Source organism: Neopelma chrysocephalum, unplaced genomic scaffold, assembly GCF_003984885.1.
Source record: "Neopelma chrysocephalum unplaced genomic scaffold, ASM398488v2 Primary Assembly neopelma1_23, whole genome shotgun sequence".
Classification (NCBI taxonomy): Eukaryota; Metazoa; Chordata; class Aves; order Passeriformes; family Pipridae; genus Neopelma; species Neopelma chrysocephalum.
In genome coordinates, this window is record NW_020897691.1 from 1,753,972 (window position 1) to 1,776,551 (window position 22,580).

A 22,580-nucleotide genomic window follows, 5' to 3' on the forward strand; every position below is an offset into this window, starting at 1 on the left:
GTGCAGGAATTTGCATTCCCTTTTGTTGAACTTAATAAGATTCCTGTCAACCCATTTCTCGAGGCTGTCAAGGTCCCTCTGGATGGCAGCACAACCCTCAGGCATAGCAACCATTCCTCCCAGTTCTGTATCATCTGCACACTTGCTGAAGGTATGTGCTGTCCCGTCATCCAGATCACCACCCTCTGGACCTGGCACTTCCACCTCACTGTCTGCCCATATTTCATCAGATTTCCTAAGAGGATCTTACAGGAGACTGTGAAAGATCAAATACTAAACCTGTTTATTCTCAAACAAATCTATAAAATGAAAATAAATTACCAGCTCATTTAATTTTTCTCAATAACTTTAGTAACTCGAAGTTATTTAAACCAACAGGCGGCCTTTGAGAGATAGTTACTAACATACTTGGTAACATTTCTCTGTAACTTTATAAAATAAATTTTTTTCATTAAATTGTAACATACATATGTAAACAATGTGGCACAGAGACCTATTAGCCATTAGCTGTTGCACTGATAAAAAGATCACTTAACAAAAATACATGTAATAGATTGTATGTAATGTATTTTCTGAGAATATAAAGGTTGCTTTGCTGGGAAATGGAAAAGAAGAAAAATGGGGTAAGAAGATAATGTGTATACATTCTGTCAACTCTTACAATAGTATACATTTCATAATTGGATCGCTGGAAGCATGCCCATGAGATATGTCTCTCTTCTAAGTAAATCACAAAAAACCAAGACTGAACAGAAGATTAAGAGTCACATAGTCCATGCTTCTGCCTCTGGACTGCATTAGCTATAACTGAGTGTAATACTGAATGGTGGATGACATTACATTTTAATCATCAGGTTGAAGATTTAAAATAGTGGTTTCTGTTAAGAAAATATTTAGAACTTAGTATTCTTGCATTTTTGCTGATCAGAGTTATGACTGATGTATCTAGTCTTTTTCATTACAATTCATATAAAAAAGATGCAATTATGTTCTTTGCTTACGAAATTACCAAGTCCCTGTGTGTTATTAATACATTTATTATTATTTATTATGCTTGGTTTTAGTGTTTAGTCTTTGAGTAAGCTAAAGAACTTCAGTTTAAAAATATTGCTGCCTCTTGTACACAAATGTGACCTGCAGTATAATTGTATTAGGATTTTGAAATAAAGCAGGTGTGCAGATTGTTTCTCAGAACATAAAGTAAGCTCACTCTTACTGTTAATGTGTTTTTCTGTTACCTTGCTTTATGTTCCAGTCTGCTTGTGCTTGCTAATTTCTCTGGGACATAGTCCAAAACCATGGAAAACTCTGTTAATTCCAATGAACTTGTGATCAAGGCCTTAACATTCTCAGTTTTAAGCTCTGTGGGAAGAAATGTTGATGGCTTGTGTAGTGCTGATTACTGTCAAGCCCTTGAATTGAGAGCTTTAGGCTGTGCTTCATTTTTAAGAAAATATTCAGCATAGATACTGAATTGCTCTTTAGTTTGGCATAGTTTGAAAGAAAGTCTTTTTCTTTACAAATGTGTTGTATTACAACTACTTGAGGGGGTGGGGCTTTGGGAATGATGTGGTTTTTGCTTTTATTAATTTTTTTTTTGTGTTGTTGTTTGCTTGGTTTTTCTTTCTATTTAAACACGAATGAGTAGTGCTATACTTACAGTATACCTTTCTTCCCTCTGTTAAAAGGAAACACTCTTTAATAACAGAAAACCTTGTTTTACATAAGGCTGTAAACCAGAGACCTCACATAATTACGTGACCTTTTTTTAGAAAATGAATGTTATCTTTGTGTCCGTAAAAAAAAAAAATTAAAAAATAGTGCAAGTAGGGCATATAGTTCTAAGTACTTTTTACACTTCTGTGAGTCTGCATGCTAAAGCAAGCAAGTACTAGTTCATGATTTTAAAAATAAAATAAAGGTGGCAAGATTAACTGTCCTGCCATCCTACCACCTCTTTCTCACACCTACCCTGAACTAGTCAGGTGATTTATGACCTGTTTATGTTCTGCAGTGCTTGCCTTCTGAGGTTCCAATGTTTTGAGTGCCTATAGACTTGGAGTGCCAGAGGACAGGGAGTTATTGTGCAGTAGGTAAGGGACAATATAAATCAGGCAGTATTCAAAGAACCTTTGTGATGGCTGCACTCCTATTCTTCAGACAGATAATTCTATTGTTTCAGTTTTTCAGAAAATCAGAGTCATTGGGTCAACATTCTTCAGTAAGATAGTTGCTGGAAAGGCAACTTCTTTGGTAAAATATATTGTTATCAATCAGCAATTGTAGTTTTTACCTAAGTAAGATAAGGTACTCAGTAAAAATGTATGAATACGGTAATTCATAGAATGATTGGTGAAAGACTGCAACAAGTATGCTTTGCTTACAAAGTATATCTGACAACACCTGTTTTATGTTCATTCTTGTCAAACTTCTATTACAGAAAAGTTGGGTTTCCACTTGCTGTTTCATTTTTGGGTTTGATTTCTTTTCACTGAAGAGTAGTAAATAGTTTTACACCTCCGTGCAGGCATATATGCCGTTTAAAACAAAACCAACCATTCTTGTCTCATTGAGTAATGCCGTCAGACTATTTCAGGTTACAGGTTTCCTTGTTCTTTCCCCCTTTTTTAAGGATACAGTTATATAGTTGTTTTTTTTTTAATGCATGTTAAATATATTCGTGCATAAGACAGAGTTTAACAGTCTTTTACATTGCTACAGATTTGTTCATGTTGTGGTAGATGTCCAAATGATAATGTTACAAATATATGTAGAAAAGTATGAAAACAATGCTTTATTTTGGATAGAAAGAGAATCTGAGCAGTTGCAGATTACTCACTTTATCTCCATAGCAAGAAAAGCCCCTTGGCTCAGAAGACTGTAATAGCAACTGTATATAATATTTAGTATGTATTCAATGGTTAGAAATTGTGAAGTATAACATTGGAGCATCTGCTTATTCTGCTAAGTCTGTTTTGTGTTTTTTTTCCAACTGCAAAAGCTGTTTTGGTTCAAGCTGCAAAATCAACATGTGTGGAATGCACTCAAAATCTGAAGACATGTAGGCATCTATTATCAATTTTGCAGTTGTGGTAGCAATGAAGATGGAGGGACTTGCTATGGGATTACCTTTCAAATGCATTCAGGGATTTGGAGTGGCTTCACAGATCATAGGGACAAAGTTGGCCAAGGTTCAGGTTCACTGTGTGACACAGTCTTAATTTATAAACACAATATTGATTTATCCTAATTCCACAGAAATGAAATTGGTTGTGTGAAAGCATATAGAGAAAGTTGGAGGTCACCTTTGTGTTTTTAGCAGCATACTGTATAGTATAATATAGTATAATAACGTGGATTAGTGTTCTCTACTGAGATTAGGGCCTTTTGTGCAGTATGCTGTGCAAATGCATTGAGAGGCAGGTCTTGTCATGAAGGCCAAGGAGGTGAAATAAAGGCAGAGAATGGCAATTTGTCTTGCTCAGTTTGTTGGTTTTGGATTTAAATTAGTTCTCTAACTCTTAGGTTAATGTCCTAGCTACTGTATTTCGCTTTGGGGCTTGTCTTTCTTTGTTGCAAGTGTCTGTAAGATGAGGTGTACTGCTCTCAGTTTCCATCTGGCCCTGGCAAGTGCACAGATACGTCTACAATAACAAATAGCACAGAGCAATATAAGCAGATCTTTAAAGCAAACATAGTTGGTGCTAAGGCTGAGTGTCTGTGCTATACATATTTGGGAAGTTTTAACAGGACTTGCTCTTTACCAGTTCCACTGACTGAACGCCTAATAGAAGTTTTTGAGTATTAGTTGCACTCCTGAAATGCGCTTGTGGGTTTAATCCAGGTTCCGCTCTGTGAAACCAACTGAAGTAAGGATTATGGTGACTGCCCAGAAGACTATTGTAGAAGGAGTTAGTAATCTGTGTCATAGCAAATATAGATGTATTCCTTCTTGGCAAGAATACAGGTGACTGCTAGCTACTTGAATTGTGTATTTAATCCATGTGAAAATATATGTACCTGTTCCCAGGAACTGTTGGTTTATTAATGAGAAAAGAATAATAGGGTCTCCCACCAAAGTGCTCTTCAAAGTCCACATTCCAGACTTGATTGCTTTCAGTGATACGTCAATCTGTACTGTAAGCACAACCTTGTGCAAGTGAGTGTAAAGTTGGTGAACCTCTCCACAGCAAAGATGAGTGCATTGTGCCATGCCCTGTCCATCCAATCCTGTATCATCTCGGGATTCCAAGCATCAGAAGAGATAAGAGATGTTTTGTAACTTGATGACACTTTTTTTTTAAATATTAGTAAATATTTATCTGTCTTGAAAAGGTTTGTTCCCTGCTTCTTGGGTTCAGTGCAAGACACGGAAGTCAGAAGACTTGTATATTTAGAAAAGTACGGTCTTGAAGCAACCTAAAATACTAAATAAGATATACCCATCATATAGCCAAAAAATAAACTCTTCAGGAAAACAAAGTAGGGTTTACGTTTGCGTAATATATCTTACAATTTCACTTGATGGGATTGAAGCTCTGGTCCTTGGGTTGGGGAGGGTCTAGTTTTGGGTTTTCCTCCATACAATTCCATACAGAATTAGCTGGAAGTTCTCCCATGTTCAGAAAGCTCAGCGAAGTTTTGAAAACAGCCTACTGAAAAGTGGTCAGAAGAGATTTCCAAGGGGAGTATATTCAAATATAGCTTTCTTTTCTGAGAGACTGGATTTCATGAAGTAATGAACTACCTTGTTTTGAGAGAAACACAGAGAGAGAATGTAAAAGTAGTGTCAACAACTCCCTTCAGATATTAAGAGATCAGAATATAATCCAAATGTAATGTATTTAATTGTAAAGACTAAACAAAGAAAAAATATTTAGACCTGTGGGAAGGAATTTGCGACTCAGACTAGGCTGATTCATGGTTTTTAATAGTTCTTGTAAACTATGTGGACACACTGTAGCTTTGTCTCCAATTAGTGGTCAAATTATTTATAGCAGATTCAAAGATTGATACTATCTTAAGGTAATTTATATATACAGGAAGCTTTATTCTGTTGGCTACAGAAATGTTATGTGTAATTCTTGTAAATAATGGAAATAGTTACATTTCTCTCTCTCCCCCCCCCCCCGAAAAGACTTACCAAGGTAGGAAGTGTTTTTTATCACATACAAGGGATTTTAATTGATTTAACAATTAAATCTGAGCATTGGATCTTTCAGGTCTGTATTCAAGAAGAGATGTGTGTCTGAGGACACAGAAAATACTTTTTGAGACAGGCTTCTCTGTGCTGCAAAGCACTGTGTGTGGCCACCAGCTGCAATGTGGATGTGTTTCCAACCATATTCTTACTACTCAGATGTGTGACTTGTGGGTTCTTGAACTCCTTGTGTGAGTTATTTGAGTCTGTTTCTACTTGAAGCTGATCCAGAGGAAGCTGAAAAGATCACAATACTCAACAAATGTAACGTGGAGAGCACAGCTGAATACTAGTCTTGCTGTTTAATATGTTGTTATATTTAATACTCGTATTTTTTGCACATTGCCAGGGCAGAATCTTCCAGTACTTCTATCTGTTTTCATTCCTTATTAATTTGCTGGTTTACCAATTCTTTGTGATCTCTTTTATACGCAGGTGAAAATTGTTTACTTTTCCTAGTTTCAGTCAAAAACTTTTGATCTGGCAAAAATAAGCATTCAACATGGCTGATGCATATTTGCTATGTAATATTTTGCAAGTCATTCTTCTTTGTATTTAGATTTGATTTTCCTTTTCCTGCATTTTGAAATACAGTAATTCTTAACAGCCTCTTCAGGAATGCACTGAATATGTAAGTCAGTAGTGGAAAGCAGTAGTGCTATGAATGGCTATTGCTCTGCAGAGTTTTGTGCATCAGCTGGGGAAGCTTGTTATTAATGTTTTGCTGGTAAGCAAATAGCATCAAGGCTTCTTTAATGGGGGTGTGTATTGGTTTTGTCACCCGAAGAGACATTTCCCAAAGGAAGAAGGGGAAAGATTAAGGCATAACTCTGACATGTGTGGTATTCTCTCTATATATTCCTCAGTCCTTAGTTTTTCAAAAGTGGTTTTTGTTTTCCTGATGGGTCACTCTCAATCTCATCAAGGCCATATTTTTCATTTGTGTAAACAATTGGAACACAGCAACAAGTGAAAAACAGATGAAACTACTGTGACTGTATATGTGCTATGGCAGCAAAGAATTTGGCCAAGAAGGATACCTAGGCCTTAATTACCTCTGGATGCCTTAAAATCATTAGATGATTAAGCTATTAATGAACTTAAGTTGTGCTTTCAGTTCAGCTTGACTAGTAATAAATTCATTAAGTTACTCATTACCTGACATTAAATTTCTGAACAGTAGCTTTCAACTACACTGCAAAAATGTGACTATTAATCTAAATTATTATAAATGCATGTTATTCCTTTCTTCCTTTGCCAGTGCAGTATAATGACTGTATGCACCAGGTACAGTATATTCTTGTTCTGTCTCATGCTTTGCTGTACAGTGTTTTTAACTTTGCAACTCAACCACTATTCCACTGTCCAGTTGCTTCCTTCTAGCCTGAAAAACACAGCCTTGCAAGCAATGATCACCTTTCAACTGTAAGATGTGTTCAGACAAGTCAAGCAACCTTGATTTTGGTTCTGACTTCTTTGCTGCCTTGTTGATCAGCTGTTACTCACTTTTCTTTCCTAACTATAGGTATTGATGTCATCTCACTCCAGGCAACAACTAGAAACTTCTCATTTGAGAAGCAAGCAATGCTTTGGCTACAAAGAGGAAGGCTGAGGATGTTCATATGTTAAGTTATGTCTGATTTAATAATTTATTTCTCCACAATGTCTTTTGAGTTAACATCAACTCCATCTATGGTGGCTTCAGGTGGATTGCAACATTCTCTCTCATGTTAAGACCTTGCAAGTACACGAAGCTGTCCATATTATCCAAATTGCTCCCTTTTTCCTGTCTTCTGTAATGACAGTCAACTTTGTCGCAAAATATTTGTACTGTGTCCAACTGGGAGACAGTTAATTTTCTTCACAGTATTGTATGGTACTGTGTTTTGGATACATGGCTAAAATAGTGTTGATAATGCACAATAATTGGCTATTGCTGAATAGTGCTTGCATAGCACAAAGGCCTTTCTTTCTCTCTTGCCCCTCAAATTGAGTAGGAAAGTAGGTGGGAAAGAAATTGGGAGGACATACAGCTGGGACTGCTTACTCAGGAATAAAAATTGGAGGTAGAAAATGGAGGATGTGAGTGTCTTCCATGGTGGTCATTGCTTGAAGAGTGTCTGGGCATTGGTCTGCTTGTGGGAGGTAGTGAGTGATTTCCTTTGAGTCACTTACTGGTTTGGGGGTGGTGTGTCTCCACTTTCCTTCACCTGTTAAGCTGTCTTTATTTGATCCACAAGTTTCCTTGCTTTGTTCTTCCTTTTCTCTCCTGTGTGCCACTGAGCGGGGGAAGTGAGTGAGCAGTTGCATGGGTGTTTGTCTTCTGACCAGACTCATCCCACCACAGTAGTTTATGTAAGTATAAATCACTTGCAGACCTGTAGTTAGAAGCAGTGTTGCTTTCCAGGTGCCAGTTTTGTGTGCCCAGTCAAAATTAGCTGTGTAACAGCAGGTTGTCATTCTGATTTATATATGTATTTACTTGGAAGCTTTTGGACATTGGACTGGCAGTTCTGTCCATTCAGTCTCCAGGGTGAGATAATGTATTCTTTCTCAGCAACTTCTTTTGTTTTAAAAACATGGATTTACAGAGGTTATTGTAAGATTCTTGACTTCACTTTTTCATAGGTAGGAGACTTGTACTACTCAGGACAAGGAATAGACTATCTTGTGATACTTTGTGAAATGGACTGTTTTTAAGCTTGGTAAAATGAGTGAAAGACTTTTTCTGTTATCTCACTGTATTTGGCCATAATTAGTTTAGGGTAAAGCCTCAGCTGCAATGTCCCTCTCTCTTTTAAGGAAACAGTCCATCCCTTAAATCAATTTTCTCCTTTTTCCAACATGGTTAGTGTTTTGGTTAAAGAATTTAGTTCAGAAGCTTGTGCAGTTTTTTGAGAAGCTATTCAAAGACCTTGCCACTAAAATCAGCTCTTCCTTCTTTCTTGTATTCTTAGCTGCAAGTGGGCCAGATTGTCATCCACTGCTATGATCAGTTTTTCAAACGTTCTGTCATTTCCAGAGATTGTTTTTGTTCAGCTGTCTGACCACTTCTGTGTCTTTTCACACAATCCTATCAGGTAAAGGGAATACTTAGCTTGCATATGTCTTTCAGCATTGTGAAGGTCCATTTTTCGTTCAGCCTGTGCTGAAGATGCGTGTTGTGTACACCTACACTTCTCAAGTTTTCACAAATCTGTAGCAGTCATTTGCCTGCTTGATTTCTTGCTCATGACTCTTCATTTGGAAGTGGGTTTAATCAGCACCACCTGCTCCATAGTGACTGGTACCTGAACAAACGCTGGTGCTGTTCAGCTACTATTAATTTCTTTCTTAGGATCAGTCCCTCCCCTGAGAACCAGTTGGGGACACTAGTGTTGATTTTTAAAGTAGGTTATATTTCTCACTGAGCTTTTTACACTGGAATAGTTTGGCACTTTCCTGGCCCTGTTGTTTGGGATAATGCCACCATGTCTGTCAGGTACTGTCACGCAGGAGTCTGAGCCTTAGCCATCCAATGCCTTTCTGAGTATTTTCTTGTCCATAGGACTTTGCAATAGTACTGTGCTGTGCCTCTGAATTTCATCTGGAGTTTTCCAGAGCCATCCATGTCTAGCCTGTATCTGTTTATCAGACATCAGCTGTCTGAGGGCAGTTTTGGAGAGGCGTCATGATCAAGGAAGTCCAACAGATGTAGCTCACCTTTATCTGTTGCAACCCTGACGTCACACCAGGCCCTGAAGATCTCCTTAGCGGCTGCTGCATTTCTCCGCTTATGTATTCAGCTATTCTCAGCTCAATGGTAGCACCTTTGATGTTTTTGCCTTTTCTTTCCTCTTCTACCAAAGTTATTGGGATTAAGTTATTGGTATTAATTAAGCTATTGTTAATGCTTACTGGCATTATGCAGAGTACCGCAGCATAATGAAATGTGTTGTATAATCCAGTAAAATCATATTAAGTGGTAATTTCTCATGGAAACAAAACAGAATTATATCAACGCAGCTAACGTTGTTATGTTGGAGGCCAAATACTAATTGGCTATTTTTAGCGCATACATTACGTAGGCTCTCTCTATAAAAGGTCCGCGTTATCAGGTGCCCTTCAGGATGTGCTGTGGCCGGTGGTTATCAGGTGCTCAGCCCGGCGCGGCCGCTCCCGCCGTCAGTGCCGGGGCACCCGCGCGGGGCTGCACCGCCCCCTGGTGGCTGCGGGAAGACGCGCCGGGAGAGCGGCGGGGAGCGGGGAGCGGCCGCCTGTGCCGCCCCTGCCTGTCTGCTACCCGCCTTGCATAGGAGCAAGCGTTTCCTCAGCCTGGGAGGAGTACTGCCCTGCTGAGCGTGAACGAATATTTTCCTGAATTACACTGATGAAAAGAGGCAATGTTTTGGGGTTTTTTTAGCTGAAAAAAATAGGATCATACTCTTTGTATTTGGCTTTTTTTAAGAAATGTCTCATAAGTTACTTTGCAATGGAAGGATGCTGCAAACTTGCTAAACAGTGATCTCTCATTAGCGCTCAATACAGTAAACCCTAAACTTCTTTAAGTGGGACTCCTTTAACATCTGCTTTTTGCTTTAGAACATGATTACAGTGTGTGGTAATTTAAGATCAAGAGTCGTTTGGCTGCTCTGAGTCTTTTAGGTGCAGCATGCATAGAAACAGTGGCATTGTCTCTGTTGACATTGATGGCAGGAAATGGAAGCTGCCCACCCTCTCAGGGTGGCTCTGCATCTCACTCCTGTGCCTCTCTTCCCCCAGCCATCTCCCCAGAGTGCTGGAGAGGCTCTTATAGCCCACCTGGCTGCTTCAAGTGGAGGAGTTGTGGGATACAGAGTCATTCTTGGGACCTGTGGAGAGAGAGGGTCTGTTTATTAACTGTGTTTTCCTTTATGAAGTTGTGCAGGCAAGGATTCATGTGCACATGAGAGAGAGAGAGATGGATTCAGCTCCATTTTGAAGCTGATACCTGTCTGTGCTGCTTAGGCAACACAGAGACCTAGGTCTGTGCATAGCTTGGACTGGGGTGGTCCAGTGTGACGCCTTCAGTACAGTGGTTGGCAGAAACAGAGAATCTAGTTATTGTTTCACTGCCCTTGGAGATTTTCTTGGCTACTGAATCAGTCAGTGTACCACAGCAAAACAGAAAGTATTGTTTCCAGGCAGCTGGACTCTGGGAGGCAGCACTCATATATTTTTTCAGCTGCATCTGATACATAAGAAGGCTTTATCTTTCTCTCTTTTTCTTTCTTCTTCCTTTTTTTTTTTTTTTAAGAAAATGCGATGGAATTTCTTTTGCAACTGTTCTTACCTTTAAGTCACGCTTTCAGCTTTTCACAAAATAATGTGAAAATATTTCTTTGAAAATTGTAAGCAATGTTTGGTCTTGATAACAATGAAAACCCATCATCCTCTGTATTGATACTGCTCATTTAAATAGCTGACAACAGCTCCAGTTTTGATCTGTGAGCATCAGTTTAGCTCTGGGTAATGCTAAACATTCAGGACTATGTTTCAGTCTTTGACTACTGCTTGAGTAGAGTCTTAATTTGCAAGTAACCTATTCTGTTCTGTAGATGCTGTACCAGTTTCATAAGATCTGAATGTATTTCCAGTGATTTGAAATTATATTCTATTGGTGTGAGGTCCAAATCTCTACAAGCAGAATTTTGCATAAAAGTTTTCTTTCCTGCAAGACCAATAGAACTTTTTTAATCCTCTTTCTGTTTCGGAACATTATTTGAAGTATTCGAGGCTGTGCTTTTATATTACAAGTCCTCTTGAAGAAGAGGAGTTTACCACTGGAAAGTCTCACTGACAATAACGTATGAATTGTATAAGTGAGGGGATTTCAAGATGTAACTTATACCTGAGATTTTGGTATAACCAAAATTCACCTTCTTGCAAGATGAAACATTGCTGTCTTCTGGAAGAGTAACAGACTAGGTGGTGATGTCTTTGATTTTGGATGGTGTTGGTTGTTGTTTTTTGTTCTAGCTATTGATTTGTAGATCCAGCAAGCCTTGAAGAGGGACCAAATTGAGATACCTTGCTGTTCTGCCTCTCTATTTCCACACTAACCCCCGTCGCCCCCCAGCTCTCTTCTTCCCTCTTTCTGCTTTCTTTCTCTTTCTTTCCAACAACTTATTTTTTTCCTGCAAATTCTGTTGCTTTCCCATGTTGTTAATGAAACTGATGAACAATGGAGATCTAATACTGGCATTTATAGTTGTACCATTTGGCTTTGGAGTTCCTATGCTAGTTAGATTTTTGAAAAATATAGAATTTTTGTGTTTCTCAGCATGTATTCAGTTGACTTTTTTTGTCCATAGAAATAGAGTACTTTACCAGTTTACACTCAGAGTGTACTTTGGACATACTTCTTTATAGCAATACTGGATAGGGACTTACATTTTCAGGAAAAAACAACTTGATTCTGATAAAAACCCAGTTGGGATAGTGACAGCCAAGTTATACAACAGAATGTTGGAGAGGTTATCTTGAAATAAAGGCTCTGGTGAAAAGACCCAAGCAAATAGAAGAGGTGACATCTGAGGTGCTGCTGTATGAACATACATTTCATATATTTTTTTGTATGAAAATGCCACAGTAAAATTAAGTAGGACCATGGTTCTTGCTCCACGCAGTGGTCTTGTAACTCTAGTCATCTGCCAGGCATGATCACTGCCATGTCCATTCTCCCGTCTTGCATAGCCACTTGCCTCTTATCACTGTGCTTTTTTAAGAGCATTTCTGTTTGCTCTAAGCCTTTAACAATAAAATTCAGAATTCTGTTGTTCAAGTTCATCTGACCAAGGCAGGCTAAACTCCGTACTGAAAATTTTTGAGCTTGAATTTTAAGCTACTTAAGATCTTGAAAAGCCTTATTGTGTTCCACCCTGGTTCCTTGCTTTCCATTGCTGATGAAAATGAATATCCTTAAAATGAGAATGCATTCTGCATAGATCCCAGCTATTATCATGGATTTAGACCTTTTCTGAGAGTGAAGATTTTGGAGAAGATCCTTTGTGAAATATGAAATTATTTTAAAAAAATTAAAATCTTTCATTGATAATTTGCATGTTTTGTCTAGGTGTCTTTGAGGTTTTATTTTCTTTGCTGACTTTTAGAATTGCTGCAGATGTATGCAATCTCGTTTATCTTCATTCTGTGCGTTCAAATAATACTACATTTTTTGTCTTGTTACTTATTAAGGCTGTGATTTATTTTTAACTATTTATAGCAAACCGTTCATAGATACTTTAATTATTTTTTACAACTAATGGGAAGAGATCGTGCTTCATAATGCTAGGGACAATTTGGAAAGACTTACAGAGAGCCACAAGAGAGCCATAACTGCGTGTTCCTGAGGCTTTGTGGCATCTCAAGCAAATCCAAAATGACTCAAGAGTGCTGCATTTAAATTTATTGAGATTTTTCACTTAATGAAAAATTGAAATAATCTTTTTTCATCTTCTCTTCAGAAAACAATCCAATGCAAAAAAAAAAAGAAATTCTACCAAAAATTCAGTTCTTTGATATGTTGTTTTATGAAGTTTTTCAATTGCTGCAGATTGAGGGCTCTAGTGTGAATGTTTACATGCTGCAAAGAACATATATGTGTGAAATGACTTGTATTGCCAGATCTAATCTATTTTCATCACAAAAAGTAGATTACTATTAATCCAACTTCAGTTTTTCAGCCTCTTTGTGCATTTCTTGATCATTTAAAGCATTCAAGGGCATCCTTATGTCATTGCTTAAGAAACACTGTCTAAATAAGTGTTTAAACTATGTGGCCTACTGACTACATTTCTAGAGGGGCCTAAAGAATGTGATCAGATACTTTTGAGAGCTTTATTTTTATTTTTTAAATAGCCCCTGAAGCATGGGGCTCATGATGCCAGTCAGTCTGCTGAGAGGGGTAAAGTCTGTCAAGAGGGCTGTAACCAGCTAGAAAGGATTAAATGAAGGTTTTTAACTCAAATTTGGGAGGAAGATGGTTTCCTCATAAAAATGAGACATTCTGGACCTGTCCAGAAAATTTAAGCTCCCATTGCTTATGGATCCTTTAAGAATTGAAGAGGAGAAAAAAAAAAAAGGATTTCATCTTTAAGGCTTATGTAGATGAAGAAGTTGAAGTTCACATTTAAACTTCTGCAGTTATATCAGTACATAATTCTTTTCCTTGGTGGGCACTTCTTTTTCTCTGTGTGTGCTGGAAGGAGTTTGAAGTAAATGGAATAGTTGGCTTTCTTTGGAAGCAAGAGCCCTAATGCTGAAGTAAGTTAGTTAACTTATATTACTTTTTTCTTGTTTTTTTTTTTAACTTTAATTATTTTTTTTCCATATAGGTGTATGATAGGGCTTGTTCTGTATAGAAGTGTCTTTTATTTGAATTTTGGAGATGATATTTGCACTTGAATTTGGGAGGTGTGTGTTTTAATTGTGAGAAGGCCGTGCCAGAATGCATACTGAAATGTGTTTGAATTCAATTAATTTAATAACTGTTCATTAAAATATGGAAGCATTCTGGCTTCATTGACTGAAAGGCAGAGTTGAAAATTGTTTGCACGTATGAATAGGGCCATATCACCCTGTCCCATGCACGTTTTGTGTAGGAACATACAGGAGCAAGACTTGACTGCATGTCTTCATATTCATCTGATCATTCTCCCAGTGATCTTTTGTGAATATAAGGTTTTCAGAAATTTGAAGGATTGCAGGAAAGGTTTGTACAAAGTAGTAAGATGGTTGAAAACATTCTGATGAGAAAGTTTTTGTTTCTAAAAAGAACAAGCCTCAATAGCCTGATTGATTGCAATTGAATTGTTTCACAGAATTGTCTGTTGGGTCTTAGTGATATTACAAGTGAAGACTCTCAGATGGGATCCCATTAGCAGTCGGACTAATACGACCATAAAGGTTGTTTATGGTCTCTGCCAAAGTTCTGGTGTGGCACTGGGCACTTACCGATCAATGCATCTCCTGCTCCCTCCATGCTGCTGAAGCTACTCGAGACAGAGTATCCGTAGACAGCTTTCTGATCAAACAAATGAAACCAGTGCTCTGTACTGATTTTCTTTGTGTGCTTTTTTATGTTGTCTTGTATGCTGTTGTCCATTTTTCTTCCTGAAATTTTGTCTCTCTTGGTTTCATAGAACCTGTTTTTCTTATTTTCCCTTCTTCCTTCTTAATAGCTCTTTCGGTGCCTCTTTCCACTCCATCTTGCTATGTTTCCTAGGGGTTGAACCATGGACCCTTTATTTACATCAGATAGCTCATCTGTAAATACAAGTCATTCATCTTTTTCATGATGGCTTGCAAATGAATTTCTTTAGCTCTGACTGAAGAAGAAAGATTTGGAATAAAGAGAGTTTCTTGTGGCTATTCAGCTAGGTTACAACAGCTCAAAACAGCTAAAACAGACCTCCTGCAAACTCCCCTGTTGCTGCCCTCTGGAAAACAACCTAATCTTGACATGATGTCATGTGTCATTTATTACTTTGTTCTCTCTATATGTTCAGAAACAACATCATCAGTGTTATTGATGATTAAATCTTATTTCTTTATGTAATTTCTTAAAAAAGGTTCATTACTGTTTCAAAAAAACATTCAAAAAAAGCATCCTTTTCCTTGACTTCTTCAGCTCAGTCCTGCACTCTCGTACCCATTTAGTTTCAATGAAAATCATGATCATATCCTGTTGCAAAGAGAATAGAAGAAAGCTACAAACATCTATTCTGAATTTCTTTTCCCTTCTTGCACAGCGCATGGTCTTGATTTTTCTAGACCTTTATAAACTCTCAGTTATTGCAGAAGCATCTCTCCGTCCTCCTTCATCCGTGCATTAAAATTTCAAGCTCATTCTTGTGCTTTCTTAGTGCAATAATATGCTTTTTTCTTGAGACCATCTCCAAGGTAGTCTCCATATAGCCTCCTGATAACCCTTTCTTTAATATTCCTTTATTGTGGTATCCAAAAAGCTTGGAAATAGTGAGGTTGCTGGTTATTCCTTTAAGTACCTGTTAAACTAGCCAGTAATATCTGACCTGGCTCTTTCTGCCTCCCTCTCTGTCATCTCTTACTGAGTTATTTGATAGCAAGGTCCATGGAGTGAGGACTGTCATGTTCTTATTTATTTTTTTTTTATTTTGTCACACCAAGCACAGCAGCATTCTGGGTTGTCACTGAGAACGTTAAGATTGTTATAATATTAACTAAGTAGTTACAGCTTTGCAGAGATTTTCTGTGGTGTATGTTCTTGAGAGGGATGGTACTAGAAGCGTGAGATGATAATTTCATCCTTTTGGAATGATTTGTCCTCACTAGGAAAAAAAAGTGTTAAAAAAAAAAAAAGAAAAAGAAAAGCCAACAAAGAGCAACCACATTGCAAATAAAAGATACTCTTAGCTAATCTGAAGGGGCATTTGGCTGCCTTACAGAAACACTGTGTATTTTGGCAGTTAGGAGCTTTGGCTTAGGAAGATCCATGTTTGGAATAACAGGGTGTGTTGCAAGTCAAAATTCAGGTATCTTGGCTGAGATGTGTGCGGAATCTGGCATGATGCCTTTCTGCACTGTGCCTAGCTGTAGCAAGTGCTGAAGTCCCTTGTGAACAATATATGAATCTCATTTTGGAAAAGAAAAAAAAAAGAGGAGGAGGGAAGGGGGAGCCAGGATTTATTTTAACATTTAGTGGATATAAAAAACAAGTATCAAGAACCAAAACATTTCCATGAAGCATTTGCTGTGGAAATTCTGCAACTTCTTCTTGCAAACCTCTTTATCACTTGGATTGGCTGATTTCCAGAGCATCAAGGCTAGGAATTGAGGGACTGAAATATAATCGGTGGTGATACATTTTAACCACATAAAACATTCTCTGCTTCCAAAGCCTCTGGTGTCTTTAGTAAGCAGTGCAACAGCAACAGCTCCTTGCTGCTGAACTCCAGAGACGGAGAAAATATCGGATCAGAATGGTAAGAAGCTCTTTACTTTTCTCCAGATCTAGATTATTACTCTGAAAAGAATGTTTAAAAGATGATGATGAAATTAGTAAGGATCAGTATTTAAACCAAGAAAACAGTGTGTAAGATACAGTGGAATTATCAAATGTTTTTCTGCAAGAGAACAGCAATGCAAGTTGGTGACAAATATCTTTGCCACTGAACATGTTGTGCAGCTTATATAAAATCTTTTAAAATTGGGAAGCACTGCTGACTAGCATTTGATTTAAATTGTAAGTCTGTCTACTTGATTTATTTCAGAACAGCTGTACGGGCTTTTAAAATGATCTTGCTTTAGCAACCACTGGCACAGACTTTATACATACAAATATAAATAAACCTATGCCAATCACTCATGCTGGCTGTATGTTTATGTGTTTTCTTTTGTTGGGGTTTTGGGGTTTTGCTTTTTTGAAACAGAGATGCTCAGTACATGCCTTTGACTTTTAGGGAGCTATGAAGTTTTTATTTTTCTGGGTTTTCTGGTTTTTGACCTGTTAGTTACACTGTTTCTCTAGTGTAATTATTTGGTGGGAAAAATAATGAAGGAAAACTTTTTAGAATAGTGATGGTATTATATTCTGATCTAAGTATTGAAGTCATAGAAGTAGAATATAAACACATAAATATGGAATCTGAAATTACTGTAAATTGATACCAATGCTATTAGTAGTTTAAACAATGCCTGAGGATAGAATAAAAATATTCATATTAGCATTTTTCTAGGTATTAAAGAATTGGAGTGGGGATATGAATCTTGGGTTTGTTTACTCCAAAGATTTATTGTCAAGACTGTTTTGTTGAGTTTTTTGGTTGTAGTGGTGGGCTTTTTTTTTTGGGGGGGTGGGGGTGGAAGGTTGTGGGGTTTTTTGTTTGATTTCGTTTTTGTGGGGTTTTTTGTTTGTTTGTTTGTTTGTTTATTTTTTGTTTTTTTAATTGAAATATGAATCAAGCCTAATCTCCTTTATGGAAATGCAGCCATTCATTTTAAGTGCCTACTAAGTCCAGGAATTTATCGATTATGAAATTACTGTACATCAGGGTGAAAGAAAAACAAATTACTAAATAAGTCTGAAGATCACTGAAATACACTTACTCGACAACCCAGCTTGATGTGTAGAAAATTATTCTCTTTGTGATTCAAATAGAAGAGGAGATTTTTAAGAGCAACTATGGGAGTTTGAAAAGTGTACAGCAGATGTGAAACAATGTCTGATTTGGTATTTTTTATCTTTGTTGTATATTTGTTGTTGTTTAGCAGTACAAAAATTAAAATGCAAGAACTAATACTGTCACTGAATAATTTCTGATCTTTTCTATGTGTTTTCACTGAATGGCAAGAAATAAAATACTGAAGTACGGTAGATAGTCAATCATGTTATCATAGCCTATATATTTCACGTTATGACTGCAAATCCACTTCGATGTGTTAGATTTATGTTTTTCTTCTCAACATGCAGAATAGATTGCAAAATCAATACTTGAGTGGCAACCAGGCTGTAAGGTTCCTGGAAAGATGTTTAGCATGAATCTAAGCGTGACAGTTGTTGTTACTATTATTATTATTATTACTAATTTATTGACAAAAATGCCCAGTGTTGAGTATCCATTAAACACTACTATTGTATTGAAGAGACTCCAATATATTGTTGCTTCTTGTCAGAGAAGACTGTGTTCATAGTATCTAAATTTTGTTATGGGAAAATATTGGAGATAGGAGATCTGATTGCTTTTCCCTGTTGTAATCACAGAACATAACTAATAACAAATGATGTTATATATATTTTCAGATGTGTACTTCCTAGATAAGTCAAATACACATATGCTTCAGTACTAGCAAATTAATGAAAACATTTCCTTCTAGAAACATAACATTCGTGTACTGACACATGCTTGCAGTTGATAAACTTTAAACCAGAGTTAACTTGCATTGTGTCCTGCTTGACATGGATTAATTTGGTAACTAATGCAGGGAATTCACAAGGGGTCTGTTTCTTTCAATTTGGGTTGCCTGGGCAAGGATCTTGTATATGTTATTGAAAGGGAAATAAAAAAAAAGAATAAAAGACACATATACCCCACACATCCCCTGAAGATGTACCCTTTTTAGTAATCAGCTGTGTAATAAATGACACGGCTAGTCCAAGGGGAACAGCCTCTTACTTAAAATTTTTAAATTATATGATTTCTTTCACAATGTAAGTAGTAAATGATCTTAGAGAAGCCCGAGTTGCAAGCTGTCAAATGCAATAGGTATCCAGGTTTAGTTAATCAAAGTGTTTTGTCTAATAGGTCTAAGGAGCAAAAGTAAAATTATGAATAATGTATCAGCTTTACCTGAAAAACGGAAAAGTTGTAGACATGACTATTGCAGTGAAAAATTCTAATAAAGTATCATGTAGGATTAGTGCAAGAGTTATGCTGGGTATGGAAAAGTTAATTTTAAATGTCTTCCTGGTGCAAAATTTAAAAAAGCTTATTCAACAATTGGATGCATGATTCATCTAAATGAATTTAGGCTAAATACTTTTTTTTTTAGTTTCAGTGACTGAATGGAAGTCTGATAATCTGCCTGTCATATCACAGCATTTGCAGTGTTTTGAAATATCAGGACAAAATTCTGTTGCCCAGATATCTTGGGACTCTCATAGCAATGGGATGTTTTGCCACACATAACCATTCTTGTACTTCATGACCATACCGAGAATACTGAAAACAATTAAAGTTGAGACTTACTGTGGACCTTTTATATAAAAGAAGTTTAGAGAAGACAAAAGGGTACTGACAACTTTATACCCACTTGATAGTGTGGAGATGTAAGAAGAGCAAGTTTATGGAGTTGTGCCCTGAAGGATATGTTTCCAGTGCTTGTATAAGGAGTGTGCTCTGATCAGAGCTGAGGATGCATAATACATGGTAGTGGGAGATATGATTTCCTGTCTTGCTTCACTACATAGAGTGGTGATGGGAAGCTACGCTACCTAAAGAAATTCTGCCTCTGTTACCATAGTAGGATGATTTTCTTAGTAGTCATGACTTTGACTCCATAGTGCTAACCTTTTGGATAGCTCAGAGACTTTCTGAGACCATATGTTGCAGCCTTTTCTCCCCTTATGTGATGGGATGTGGCTTTCATGATACAATTTTTATGTGGCAATTCTCCCTGTCACAGGATAGAAGGTGGTGCGTGTGTGTCAGACTACCAGGCTAGAGGCTGCTGGCATGTTCCTTCCTATGACTAGACATACACATATCCAGTAACAGGGAGAACTCTGTTTTGGCTATATAATGGGTATTTATTTGGGCAAGTGATGACTGAGACTGGATAGTCATTTGGTAAAAATGGCAAGAAAGAGGATGCTATAGGATTACACCTCAGATTTTAATTTTTTTCCTGTCAGTACTTTTAATATTTTTTGTTATGGTCCTTCCTTTTCAGAAAGGAAAATTCTATGTATTATGGTATAGATTTTACCAACCCTAATTCTGGAGATAAAGTTTTGGAAAAGTATATACTTGATTTGGGGCAAACTTTGTGAGCCATTTGGTCTGGAGTAACTAAAGAGCTACTGCAGACTCTGACTCATACAGTTAAGAACGATCTTCCGTTGACTCAAACTGGTCTGCAAAATTTAAGTCAGATAAAGAAATGTTTCTCATATATTTTTTTCTTTTCATTGGAGAAATAGAAGGGGTTAATTTTAGAGAACGCTTGATAACTCAATGAAAAAAATATCTTGTAAGTCAATTAAACTTCTTAAAATTCTTTTCTGACTCTTCTAAGCTTATTTATGCACTACTGTTAATTTTCTTATTTTTCCCTTTGTAGGATTGTCAAAAATGTTAGGCACATTAAAAACAAACCTTTTTTTGTCCCATTCCTCATTCAACTATTACAGGGGATTGATCACAAAATCAGCACTTGCATCTAATAATTATTCTACTACAGCACAGGTATACAGAAAATTGGTTTCCTTGTACATGCAAAGCATGAGAAAGTGAGTTCTATGTGAGGGATGAATACAACACACTAGGCATGCTATAGGCAGAATATATTAAGGTCTCTGCTAGCATTTGTTTGCTGCAGGAGTCATCCTGAAATGATACTTGTAGCTGGCTGCTTCCTCTTTGTGGACTTGGTGTGCTCATGAACGGTATTTCCTCTGCCCGTCAGTGCTGGTGTAGTCTGTAGTCAGCAAGTGATGGGGAGATCTCTCGTCTCCAACTGTGCCTCGTGTGTGCCTTCAGTTTCAAGGTCATTCATGTGTTCATCATCCGAAGCCAACTGCTTAGTTTGAGCTTCTAGGAAGTTGCAGAAGAGCTTGAAAGACTGAGTCCCAAAAGAACTTTTTGTCTTAGTGATCCTGGTGGGTTTGATGGGTTTGGAATTGCTGTGTTTTTAGGTTCCTAGAAAGGAGGCAGTCATAATTTTGGGTTTAAGTTTGTTAGAACAAACCAAAAAATACTAGGAAACTGTTATTATGGATGTAGTTTTGAATGGATTGAGAACACATGCTCTAAGGTGACAGCAGTTCATTCTGTCATATTGATGTTGGCAATAACAGCATTTGTAGTGCGTGTCATTGCACAAATGCTTTGCTCGTTCTTTCCTTTTGAAGAAAAAAAGAAAACCAAACACCTCCACAAGTTTAATATTTATAACTTTTACTAAATGTGTATTTAGGTATTTTACTGCATACAGGGAGCAGTTCCGCAGCCTGGTAGGACACATTTATGTAGAGTTACATGCTTGGAAAAAAATGAACAGATTTAAGACTGTACCAGCATAAACATGAATCTTTCTATTGTATCAGTTTCAGAACTCCTTGAAGTCATGTCTTATGCAAGCAATCTAACTGAATAAATTAGTTTTGATGCTGCGCGTAATAAGGTAGAACATGCAATTTATAAACTGTTATAAAAAGAATTTTATTATACGATACTTTAAAATTTTATGACTCTAATTTCTGTAGAAGTTTTTGGGTTGTTAGCATATCACAAGTCCCCAAAATGCTACACCTCTTTCATAAATTTGCTAATGGAGTTGGCTTTACTGCTGATTAGGGCTGCTTTTTAGTAAAAGGAAATGAAAAAATATTTGTGGAAGAATCTGAAGGGTGAATAAAGGTTAAAATACTTCTAATTTGTGTTGATATAGAATGACCTTAATAGTCTTACCAGTTGTAGCAGCCTTATAGATTTTCTAGTGCAAGCTCATGGAAGTAGTGTGTTTGCTGTGGATCATTTTAATGGTCCAATGAAATATTCACTCTGATCTGGGTCAGTGGTGGTGGGGAAGCACATATAATATATTCTTCTAGTCAGTGATGAGAGAGTAGGAGGATTTTTCATTAACAATATAATTAAATGCATGTATGTAAAAGATACCTGCAAGATGTTGCTTGAGAAAGCACTTTATAGCAATAGATAATTATAGGGAAAAAATTAATTCTATGGAATTATAGTACATGTTAATATTTTACCAGTGGTGTAAAAGTTTTTCTAAGTAGTTTGTTTCCAATTCGTAACACAGCATTTTTTCTAATAGTCTTTGTCTTCAGCGAAGAATATAAGATGAAAATTTTTCTTGGGCATGTAACACTGGAATAGTATGGGAACTTTGGGAAACTTTCCGGAGTCATAGGTTTTCTTGTCTATTTACTACAATTTTAATTGTGTTTATAGTTGCCACTGTTGTGGATCATACCCATGTTTATTTAAAGGTGTCCAGAAGAGGTGATGATATTAATTCACCTGCTATTAAAAACTTTCCTACTTAGAAAGTAACTCAGCAGTGACTCAGATATCAGAAAACAGAGTCAGTTGCTTAGGGCTAAATCTTGCAAGTGCTTACTGCTGGATATAGTGTGGTGTGACTTTTCTGGGATTAATCGCATCCTAAACAGACAAAAAAAGGTGTTCCAGTTCCCCCTCCCCCTCCCCACTACTCCTCCATTTTCTGCAGAAAGAAAAACGCTTCAGTAGATCTTGTTTTAGCTGTCTCCAAACAAGCTATAGGCAGCGTACGTTGTAACATTTGTTTGCAAGAATGGACAGCTTAGATGCACCTGGAAACTCTTGGTCAAAAATACATGTTCTGGGCTATGCTCTTTGTGTTGCCCAAAGAAACCTTCAGCAGGAGGAGCTCCAGTCTCCTGAGAATGCTCTGTGCATTGGCCCTCAACCAGGAGCTGTGATGGCATATCCAGGGCCAAGAGTGGTGCTCACTGTCCTGACCTTGCCTGAGCCCAGAGCTGCTGAGTCTTTTACTTCACTAAGAGTTTGCTGTGTAACACTTTGCTTCCAGCTCTGACTGAAGAAGTGCTGTGGAAAGTATATGGTGAAAAGTAATTGGCAAAGCAGTTCAACTT

General features: G+C 37.2%; 1 protein-coding gene across 2 annotated transcripts in view; it reads left to right on the forward strand.

The window, feature by feature from the left end:
• The window catches only part of PLD5 (phospholipase D family member 5), a 177,040-nt gene that overhangs the window by 20,924 nt on the left and 133,536 nt on the right, over window positions 1-22,580 (forward strand). Inside the window, exon 1 of one of the 2 annotated variants that reach the window (XM_027684122.1) lies at window positions 15,808-16,182. The exons of the other annotated variant lie outside the window; for it this stretch is intronic. Coding sequence (XP_027539923.1) covers window positions 16,180-16,182 — 3 coding nt within the window. The 5' untranslated portion in view covers window positions 15,808-16,179. Of the gene's footprint in view, window positions 1-15,807; window positions 16,183-22,580 lie in introns of those variants that run through there. 2 annotated transcript variants of the gene reach the window in all.